This window comes from Triticum aestivum, chromosome 7A (assembly GCF_018294505.1).
Source record: "Triticum aestivum cultivar Chinese Spring chromosome 7A, IWGSC CS RefSeq v2.1, whole genome shotgun sequence".
NCBI classification, from domain to species: domain Eukaryota; kingdom Viridiplantae; phylum Streptophyta; class Magnoliopsida; order Poales; family Poaceae; genus Triticum; species Triticum aestivum.
Genome location: NC_057812.1, coordinates 365,847,850 through 365,858,996, shown reverse-complemented (window position 1 = coordinate 365,858,996; position 11,147 = coordinate 365,847,850). Strand labels below are relative to the sequence as shown.

The 11,147-nt window shown below is 48.8% G+C and overlaps 1 protein-coding gene and 1 pseudogene across 1 annotated transcript; both read right to left on the bottom strand.

The window, feature by feature from the left end:
* Positions 1 to 1,819: 1,819 nt before the first annotated feature.
* LOC123154897 (malate dehydrogenase [NADP] 1, chloroplastic) lies at positions 1,820 to 5,701 on the bottom strand. Its single transcript, XM_044573509.1, has 14 exons — positions 5,470 to 5,701; positions 5,261 to 5,351; positions 4,793 to 4,879; positions 4,322 to 4,406; positions 3,952 to 4,133; positions 3,401 to 3,471; positions 3,227 to 3,317; positions 3,056 to 3,130; positions 2,876 to 2,977; positions 2,665 to 2,787; positions 2,515 to 2,583; positions 2,355 to 2,423; positions 2,221 to 2,274; positions 1,820 to 2,120 (listed from the first exon to the last, which is right to left on the bottom strand). Exons 1-14 carry the CDS (start codon positions 5,610 to 5,612, stop codon positions 2,067 to 2,069), a joined length of 1,296 nt encoding a protein of 431 aa, XP_044429444.1. The 5' UTR covers positions 5,613 to 5,701; the 3' UTR covers positions 1,820 to 2,066.
* Positions 5,702 to 9,575: 3,874 nt separating this feature from the next.
* LOC123152237 (expansin-A32-like) lies at positions 9,576 to 10,703 on the bottom strand (annotated as a pseudogene).
* Between the last annotated feature and the right edge of the window lie 444 nt (positions 10,704 to 11,147).

Sequence of the window (11,147 nt, the reverse complement as noted above, 5' to 3'; positions counted from 1 at the left end):
GGACGCGGTGGATCTCGGAGCGAGGTCCCAGGCGGGAAGAGGCCGCGGCGCGCTGGTTGGCCGCGGCGGCCACGTGCGTCACTGCAGGAGGCAGGCGCCGAGCAGCGGGCGCCGGGTTTGGCGGAGCCGGAGTGCCCCGAGCGACGTCGCTGTAGGACCGGCTGGACTCGCCCTCGGACTCCATCCAGCGGCGCGCGCTAGCGGGGCTCGTCGGCGGCGGGCTTGGTGGAGCTAGGCTAGGCTAGGAGGGTGGAGGGGAGCGGGAGCGGGAGCCATCAGATTGATACATCTCCTCTCCTTATATAAAGATGTTTACTTAACTCCTAAGCAAACGATCCTAATAACGATAAGATAATTGGGCTAAGCCCCTAATAACAATAAGATAACTTGGGTCACAACCCACCTAATATGCCGGTCATAACACCTTGGCCGCTAGCTTGAGCTTGGTTTGAAAACGCAGAATAGGATTTGATATGGTCTCGCCGGCCTCATTATTCCAAGCTGGACTACCTTGTCTCATCCCTCCAGGCTGAAGCTACGTCGTGCAACAAGGCCATTGAAGCCGCGGGCGAGATGGGGCTTTATCAAGTGATTTTTGAATCCGACTCTTTACAACTGGTTAATGCTACCAATTCTGGAGACTATGATCTTTCGTCCATTGGTGTTCTATCGCGGGAAGCAAGGTCCTTGGATGCTTTTGAATTTAATTTCTGCAAACGTTCTTGTAACACTGTAGCTCATAGTTTTTGATGAGGACATCAATACAATTGTTACACCCACAGCCCCTGCTGCTATACATACTGGACCAATTACTAGAGCTCGTGCACGCCAACTAAATTACCAGGTACTTTCGTTTCTTGGTAATGATTCTAATGTTCATGAGAATATGATGCTGCCTAAATTGGATACATTTGTTTTGCTTACAAATGAAGGGCCTAGCTTGGAGAAGGATGAACATTGGAGCAAGAACAAGCATGGAGATGATGGCATGCGCAAGGGGAACAAGAACGGAGTTACAAGTGATGATTTCAGGACTTTGAAGCCACCATAATGGGTGCATGAAGCCTTGGACGAAATATACAAGATGCCACTTCATAAATTTCGTCTCGAGGCTATTTTAGGTGCTGCGTCACCTTATTATTGGGCCAGGCCCATGTAATTTCGAAATACATAAGTATATGCTATTTTTAGAGTCCGTATGTGTGGGGAAACAAGAGATAGGGTTGATTTCGGACCCCTCCACCAAGGGCCACGAAATTCCCCCCTCTTCCTCCATATATACAGCCCTTAGGGCATCGTTTAGACTTTGGGTTTTGTTTAGATTAAAAGTTCGCCATAGCTGCAACTTCGCGTACTTCGTTTGTGTTCAACGACCAGACAAAGGCGTCACAGAACCCCACCTAGATCAATAAAGCTTTCATCTTATATTCGCAATATCCAGATTGCAATCTTAGTTTCTTGCTTGTTCTTCGTTTGCTCGCAGGAAACAGACCCTCGTGGTCAGGTTGATCGTGCCCCGGCGTGGTCAATAACCTCTCGGAGTTGGTTTAGCGATTGCTAAGGCGCGACGTCCTCGCACGTTCGTAATCGGATCGTCAAAGTCGACTTCCACCAAAGCGAAATCCACCTTCTCATCGAAAGACGGGACACCTTTGCCTCTATCAGTTTTGCTGCTTTTGGTTATCGTACTGGTGTGCTGTCGCTGTGCACCTGGTGTAAGGAACAAGTTCCAGATTGTGTACAAGACCTGGTGGCCAGCGATTCTGCTGCGCAAGTTTAAGGTTTGGAATGGATATTCCAGTTCAAAAAAAAAACACTCTGCTCCATATGGCTTTTTGCCCTTTTTATTATGAAAATTCTTTTGCTTTATACGTATATTACTAGTGCACAACAAAAGTCTACGTGCTTATTAAATACACACAAGATAAATAGCTGCCGCAGCCTGCAAGCAGTCGTTTCTCTCAACTATCCTTCTTCCAGTTGGCGTTGGGAACGTTGCCTTCTAATAATAACATGACATCCTGGTAGCAATTGGCAGATTGCTAGTATCATCGATAGTAGTAGCACTACATCTCTCCAGGAAGCATTGTATCCCCAGGAAGATCACAAAATGCATTACCCTACATTGCAAAAACACAACATATGCCATGTTAGTAATTTCTGTAGCAGCATTTGCCCTTCATTGCAACAAGAGCCCAAGTACTCTTCTACATCACTTACCTCCCCCGTAAGATGGGCGACACATTTTTTCTCAGCGATCAGTTCAGCTTCACTCTGAAGGAATCATTACATGATCGGTTATTCCATCATTATACTGCATATTACCAACCATTATTTCTACAACTCAATGCTACCTTTTTGATCCGGCCCCAGAGAAAATCGTCCATCGCCACATCTTTAACTAGTTCATAGTCACCACCGCCCTGTATGAATAATGTCATAGTGCAAATTGCCACCTTGTATAATACTCCTATCAGGAAGAAAAGTAATGGGGATTTCAGTTTGAAATCTTACCTTTGATCTGCACGGCATGCTGAATACGATGTCTTCTGCTATGCCATAAGGATTTCCGGTCGTATAAACCTATGGTTTGGCATCGCCTTTGCTTCAGTGGTACACCAAAACAAAAGAAGCAATCAACAATCCTAGAGTAGAAAACATTACCCCTGTAGAGAACCAGTCTCCTTCCGGGGTAGGAGTTACGAGGGACCTCATGGCATCGACAATGGAAACAGCGGTTGATGCAGCTGAAGATCTGCCCCACTTTTGGATGAGCACACCTCCACGCTGCATAGCCATTGGAATGAATACACAATATTCTCTTAGTTGTCCCAAATGATAGATGAATTGCAGATAAATGTGGAACCGTGTGTACCTTTTGAACAGTTATAGTGAAATCCTCTTCTAGCCACTTTGTATCTTTGATGACTTCTTTTACTGGCCTCCCATTAATTTTGGCATTCAAGAAATCAGGAACCTACTCAGGTGGAAATCATCAAATCAGTACTCCAAAGCACTACCAACAGACTAGCCATGTTTGTAATCATATCTTCACCTGAGTTGTTGAATGGTTTCCCCAAATAGTCATATTTGATATTTTGTCATAAAACACACCAGCTTTTAACGCTAGCTGCAAAAACATTGTGAATGGCAGATTAGTCTTGTCATTTGTTGAAATAAAATAACAGAAACATATCAGACATAATTAAGATTCAACATCAAGTACCTGACACTTGGCTCTATTTTCATCCAACCTTGTCAATGCATGAAAGTTCTTTGCTGGTAGGTTGGGAGCATTTTTCAAGCAGATCAAAGCACTACAAGAAGCATATACTCCAAGTCAGACATGATAATAACATAAATCAATAACACACTTAGCAACCACAAAACCTGTCCATACTTAGTGTTACAGGGGTTCCCAACAACTATGACTTTCACATTCCGAGATGCCACAGCGTTAAGTGCTTTCCCCTGAGACAATTCAAAATTTCAGCTAATAACAATACAACTATTCTGTGATCATTTGTGTACTCATATATCTGTTAAAAACTTAAATCAGATTTATGTTCAAGTTTTTAGCAGGTTTCATGCTAAGGAATCCTAGGTCCCCCTCCCCCGAATATGCAAGAGGACAGGGCACATTTTGCATCTAAGGAACCACATAGTTAAATGTCAAAGTTTGAGATATACTCCCTCCGTTTCTAAATATAAGCCTTTTTAGAGATTTTAATACGGACTACATACGGATGTATATGGACATATTTTAGAGCGTAGACTCACTCATTTTGCTCTGTATGTAGTACTTATTGGAATATCTAAAAGGGCTTATATTTAGGAACGGAGGGAGTACTTTCCCACAAAGAAAAATAATGTCTCTTTTACAGAATAGGTTCTTACGATTTTATGACAGTATACTTGACACATAATAAGGAAAAGAATGCAAAACGAAACCTGTTCAGCGAAGATTTGACCATTGATATCTAGTAACGCAGCGCGCTCCACTCCAGGTCCTCTGGGTTTGGCCCCAATTAGAAGGGCCCAATCTGCATCTTCGAAGATCACATAAGGATCTATGCCGATGCTGACTTCCCTTAGCAATGGATACAATGAATCCTCCAGTTCCATAGCTACACCTGCAGTTGTAATTATAAGAAAGCATTAGGAAGAAGGACGATATTGCTCTGTCTCAGTAATTCATTTATACCTGGGAGTACAGCAATATTGGAATTTGGAATGCAGTTTAAAATGTGTATCATGTAGCAAACTAAGATGGATCGATGTTGCTTCTCAAATGTCAAGGAAAATAAGTTAGCGAAGCTACCTTCGAGTGCTTGTAACGATCTTTCCGAGCCCAATAACTTAAGTGCTATTGGTTGGTCCTGTCCAAAAACCTCACCGGAGGCAAGCTACAAAAATGCAGTTATATAAATGATCAATACTTTCTGATGTGCTAGACCCAAAATTTCAAGACAAGAATATGGTCAGTCGCATTGTAATTAAGCACAAAGATGATACATCAGCAGAGAGGAAAGTGCTAATCAGTTATGTGCATAGCATAGCTTCGGTTGTCGTAGTGGCAACAGTAGAATTATCACTAGGCAGTACTTGGCAATATCAATATATACTGCACTTGCATCTGGTAAATGAGAATATTGTGACTATTACTGCGCCATTCTTGTGTATGCATTTTCAATAAAAGGAGGAGAATTGTTGACAGGGTCAACACCTCTACATAGACAAAATTTGAATAAATCGGATGAAGACAATGTTTTCATTACTCGGTGCTACTTACTTTGAAGAGCAGATGATTCGATATCATCCCGGCCGCACCTGACACAGAAACGTTCACTAATTTCTTCCAGGACTTGGTCTTTTCATCCTGCGTTCCGTTTGACAGGAGGAGCACAGATTAATACGATCGAGCAGCTCTGTATTAGTTAAGCACGTTCAATTATGAGTATCCACTGATCAATCAAGTCAGGGAGTGTAAATCATCATGCAATGATACGGCTTCATCACATATTAACAGATTAACATCAGGCGCAGTGTTGGTTCAACGCTGTAGCGTCAAAAAAGAAAAGACGCCTCTTTCTTCTCTCAATTCAAAAGCCATGACCAAATCCCAGCCACAGTCGAGAAGATCGACTGAGGCGTAACATCGTAGTCCCGGTAGCTTCCAGCGGAGCGCGCACCAACCCAGCCGGACACTAGCCGATCATTTCAACAAACACGTTGAGGGAGAGCAGTGAGGACGACTGACCGCCTCGAGATCGTAGGTGGTGCAGAAGACCCCGAAGCATTCCTTGCGCGCCGCCTCCGCCGCTAGCGTCCCCTGCACCTGCTGCCTGGCGCTGCAGACGCATGAAAACAAAAGCGCGCTCCTCAGACCGACCCATGGTTGTTGCAGCTCACTCGCGGGAGGATCGATCAGCAGGCTGGGTAGCGGTACGAGGTTTGGCGTGCACTCACTTGGCTGCCTCGACGGAGCAGCGGAATGTTGGCCTGCGCGGGCGGAGCAGCTGGACGGAGCGGCGTCGGGCGGCGTGGGCACCGAGAGCGCCCGTGGAGCCGCCGCGGAGCGCTTGCGGACTCGCTAGGGAGGATAAATCCATGGCGGTGGAGCAGAGTGGATAGGCAGGGGAGGGAGTCAGTGGAGGAGATTATTTAGAGCGCCAACGATTCGGATTAGCCCTTGGGTGCCCCGTGCCCGCTACTTATACCCTGCGTTCAACGGCCGCCAACCGTGACACGCGCCGCGACGGCGACAGTACCGCCGTACCGAGGCCAACTCCACCGCGCGATCCTAAACAGACGTTCGTTCTGTCCGGATTTTGTCTCTTTGGGACGCCGATGGGTTTGCTCGTGTCCGACTTTGTTAGATGGGGCGTGCATGCGTCCACCACGTGGTCGCACCCCAAATCGTATCCGGGATGGACGTGAATAAAAAATAATATAAAAACTGAAATGAAATAACTAAAAAAGTAAATAAACGCATTTAAAAAAACATAAAACATATATAGGGATCGGCCACAAAATGACCCAGTTTCCACGGCCACTTAAAAGGCCCAGTTTCATAATTAACATATAAAAAAAAAACTCCTCCCACGCGCTCCTGCCGCACCCGTCGGTGCCGTGGCCGTCGCCGTCTTCACTGGCCGCCAGTGTCGTCGTCGTCGCTGACGAGGTCGACGTAGGCCGGCGGTGTCCACAAATGGACCGGCGATGCGTGGTAGACGGGGGCTGACTGGACGGCCGGAGGTGCCCGCACCACCTCCTCCCGGGGCGACGCCTCCCGCTGCGGTGACCGCGGCGGAGTGGGGCACCAGTTCACGCCCACGCCGGCGGCCATCTCCGGAGCAGTGCAGGACCAGCCCCACCCCTGGCCCGGCAGTTGCTGGAACGCGGTCGGCAACGCCTCCTCCGTCGGCTCCTCCGTGACGACCGCCATCTTCGGGAAGGCGACGTCCCCGGCGGCGGAGAGGGCCATGGTCTCCTCCAGGCCGTGCCACTGCCGCTCGTCGTGCGTGTTCATGGAGTCGTCCATGACACGCTGCAGGAGACGGGCCTCCTCCTCCGCTGTCATGCGAGGAGGGGGAGGTGGCGACGGTGACGATGAAGGCGACGGCATGGGCGTCAGGCCGCGCACCCGGGTACGCCCCCGCTCCTGTCGTGGCCGCCGCGGCTCCGTCGAGGTGCCGGCGAAGAACGACGTGCGCCTAGTGTCGTGCTCGTCACGAAACTAGGTGTCCCAGAGCCCGGAGTCGGGGGCGTACCTGGGGTCGTAGAAGAGGTCGTCGGGAGGAGGCGGCGGCGCTCGATCTCCTTGTCGCGCGCACGACCGCTCGTCGGGACCGGCGGGATCGGGACCCGGTCGGCGGACAGATGCCAGTTATTTGGGGAGATGGACGTCGCTCCAAGGGAGCGGCGTCCTCGTCTCCCAATAACGGCGGCACACCGACGATCGGACGTAATGCCGGTCACGCTCGCCGGCGGACGTGGGCGCGATGGAGAAGGCGGGCGGCACGGGGGCCCGGCGTGGTGGCGATGGCGAGCCGCGGCGGCGTCCCGACGAGGAACCAGCCTCGCAGTCATGCTTGCCTTTGTGGCCCATGGCAGCGGGCGGCCGGCCGACGAGGTGTTGGCTAGGGTTTGGGACTGGGGCTGTCAGGTTTCGAGGAGGCCGCGGGATGGCGTGGGGCACTGTGGACGATGACCCGTCCACGCTTCCCACTTAAAAAAAGACGACGACCCTTCGACGTGCGGATGACAAGTGGAGCCGCCCGCTCGTGTGCATTTATGTGGGCGGGTGGGAGGTAGGTGGCTGCCTGCCATGTGGCCCCGACGCGGACGAGGCGTGCGTCCGTTTGGTGTCCGTCGCGACCCAAATCCGGCGCAAGTTTGTGCTCGAAATAAGTCAGCCCGGACACAAAACGGACAAAATGGGTCCGGGCCGCCGCGCGCTGGGCCGTCTTCTTTGTCCGTTTTACCTCGAACGGACGGGGCCAGACAAGATAAGGTCGCACGGTGGAGTTGGCCTGAGTGGATGGATGGTGTACCACGTGTACGTCGTCTGGCCCCCGTGCGCTTGTCTGGCACTACCATGTCAGCGTCCAATCAGCAACTCAGGTTGACGATGCTTTGTACTCCTTTCGTTTCTTTTTAGTCAACATATAATATTTGATCAAAATCAAACTTTGTAAAGTTAGATCAACTTTGTAGGAAAAAAATATTAACATCTGCAATACTAAAACTATATGGTATGAAATTTAATTTCATGGTTCATTTAGCCATATTGATTCATATTGTGAATCTTGGTGTTTTTTCTATAAACTTAGTTAAAGTTAACAAAATTTGACTTCGACCAAATCTTATATGCAGACTAAAAAGAAACGGAGAAAAAGTATATTTCGTCATTTCTCAACATGAATCTCTACTTTGCTTTTCTAAACACAGTACAAACACAGATGCACGCACATACACTCAACGCTATGAATATGCGCACGCACATCTTATCTCTGAGCATCTCTGAAAGACCGGCCCGTCACATCATCTTGAGATCCTTTTCCAAAAAAACATCATCTTGAGATTGACAAAGGCGCCACCGACGCCTTCGTAGTTGGGAATCACGTGAAGACCTGAAATAAATCTAGAAAAATGTGAGCACCGGTGTCTAAGTCTGAGACTTGACCCTGGTGGGTTGGGAATACAATTGTCTTCCTAAACAGTCAACCACATGCTAGTTCGCAATTTTTCTGGTTTCTGTTACTACTAGTAAATGCGTATGTGCATGCATGCTAATATTAGGAAGTAAATCAATTGCATGTTAATTACGTGGATAATGCAGATGTTAATATTTTGTATGACATTAAATTATTAATTGCATGCTAAACATGTGGATCGCTGGCCATTGGAGCAATATAGGTCGTCGGATTGACATGATGGTCGAGATTTATTGGATCTTTTCTTTTGGATCTTTCTATATTGATATATTATAGGTACTCTTGCTTTAGTATATTTAAAGGTGTAACAATACTATAAGGTCGGATCAACTTACGGGTGACAGCAGGGGGTAACTTTTCCCCAACTCCACGAGGTCTCTTCGAACTAGAGTTTTTGAAGCATCTCTTGAAGAGCTTCACAGAAAAAAGGAAGTTGGACATTGGATTATATATTTTTTCGATGAGGGACACCGTGAAACTACCCCGCTCGAGTTACGTTTTTCAGAGCTGAGCACTCCCAAACATGCTCACTGTTTGATGAGTTTTTATGGGTAATGCATGCAAAGTACCTCTTAAATTTGCATATTTGTTGTAAAACAATTTGAGAACTTTTTTGGGGCTTTGAAATTGACGAAATCAACATAGGGGCATCATAATCGATGGGAATACCGTCTCCCGTTGAAAGAATATTTTGTTTTTATCATGAGACATCAAGCGTAAAATCTAGGGTTTGATCCTTGGTGGGCTGGAGGGGTTTGATACATGGTGAGCTAGGGTTACCACTAACCTTCCAAATACAAGTTTGTTCTCAACAGTTTTGAAACTTTAAAGGTGTAAAACCATGATATAAGGTCGGATTAAGTCTGGAGGTTGATTTTTCCTTCCAAATCAGCATTGCAACACGGTACTGGAGGGAGGAGAGTCCCAACCATAATTTTCTCAAGGAAAGAGAAGACAAAAGAATAGCGACGTGTTTGTGTGGAGCAAATGCATTATCAAGATTGACGGTGTACCTCCATTGACGCCGCGGCAAGCATGTCCATAAACCGCGCGGGAAGGAGGATCATGGATGAAGGCCGCGTCTTGTGACTGCAGCGTCAACATCGGATCGTGGAGGAAAGGAAAGCTTCCCCGGAGAAGGGAGGGGGTGGTGTCCTTGCTGTTGATGATGAAGTTGTGTGTGTCCAACTCCAACGTTACGGGACGTCCCGTTCTGTGCCACCACCTTTCCCGGTCGTGTCTAATTGTTTCTTGTTCTTTTCCTGGGTGCAGCATGAAAGTGCCCAACCGTGCAAGGTCGGACACAAGTCTTGTTTCTTTCATTCATTTCATTCATTCATACTTTGTTTCTTGTCATTTGTCAGAGGGAATCTTATTTCTTGACGCACGTACGTCCTATTGGATTTGGACATACATACTCTGAGGGACACAAAACAGAAGATTCGATGAATTTACACCTGGCTGGCTAGCGCGGTTTTACAGGGTAGTTAGAAGTTCTTGGGTGCCTGGTAGGTGACGCCGAATTGCCAGTCCCGCGGGAGGACGTGCCAGGACGTGTGCTTGCGGTGGTCGCCGGTCATGACGCGGAACGTGAGCGACTCGCCGGTGAGGTCCTCAGAGGTCTGCCACACCTGGCCCCAGTTACGCTGCAACAACGTTCACTTGACGCGCTTGTTCCCCTTCACCTTGAGCGCCGCCACATCCCCCGCCCCGCCCACGTTCGTGACCGCCACCATGTTGAAGTATTTGTTCCCCGTGATCGTGTACCGGATCCCGCCCAGCCTCATGCAAGGCACACTGCATCGCACGCACATACACGTACAAAATTTTCAACCAGCTGACTTAATTAATAACAAAAGAGAAATCTTACGTGTGCCACCGTACGCACCGGCGGTACAAGATGGGCACAATGCCGGCCTTCTCCTCCGCGATCTGCAGGAAGGCTGGCATGGTGAGGTCAAGGTGCTCGCGCGGCGGGTTGCACCACCCGCCGTCATCGCCGGGCAACTGGTAGTTGGGCGGGCACAGATTCGTCGCTGTCACCGTCAAAGACGCCGTGCCAGCCTTGCACCACTCCGGGCTGTCCGTGCACCGCACCTCATAGCATGCCCCGCAAGTCTCACCGGCGTTGAACATCGCGGTGCTCACAGCCGCCGTCTGCAGGCCGTACCCCTCCGCTACCGTGTCCTTGTAGCCGCACGCGCCGGCACGGGTGTCGGACCCATCGCGTCCGCCGTAGAAGGTGGCATGCGCCGGCTTCCACGGGCCCGTGGTGAACCTGCCATGTTTGTGGTGCACCTTCGCGCCGACGGCTCCATCGCCTGCCGAGGCGAGCAACGCGAGGACGACGAGAGGCGCCCACAGAGACATGAATGGACAACAACTAATTACAATTACAAGGACGAGTAAACTAAGAATTTATTACTACTAGCTATAATAGTTTTCTGATGCAGTGTTCCTGTTTTTTTGATTAAAATACGCGATGACAAGTGCCAGGTTGTGGCTATTTTTAGTTTGTGATGAGTGCGCATGCAATGCAGTTAGACGTTGGAGCAGTTTGAGGATGACCACGCAAGACAAACAGACTGCAAGCAATATGAGGTACTGGTAGCTTAGACAGATTCAGAGCAAACACTGACCTGGATATATATATGAAAGTCTATTAATAACCGTGGGTGAGGAATATGTAATTTCGCCCGGGTCGATCGACCGAGGGGACGATGATTTGGCTTAATTAATAATCCAAGGAAAATCGATGAAAACGGTTGGGCTTCCAATCAGGTGTCAGCGGTTTTCACGGCTCAGACATGTGTTCCTCTCTCCCCACCCTCTCCTCTCCTCTCTGGCGACAGCAGAGGCACCCGAGACGGCGACAATGGCTGCACACACCCGAGGGACCAACCGAAGGCGCGTGTAGCGAGTAGGACG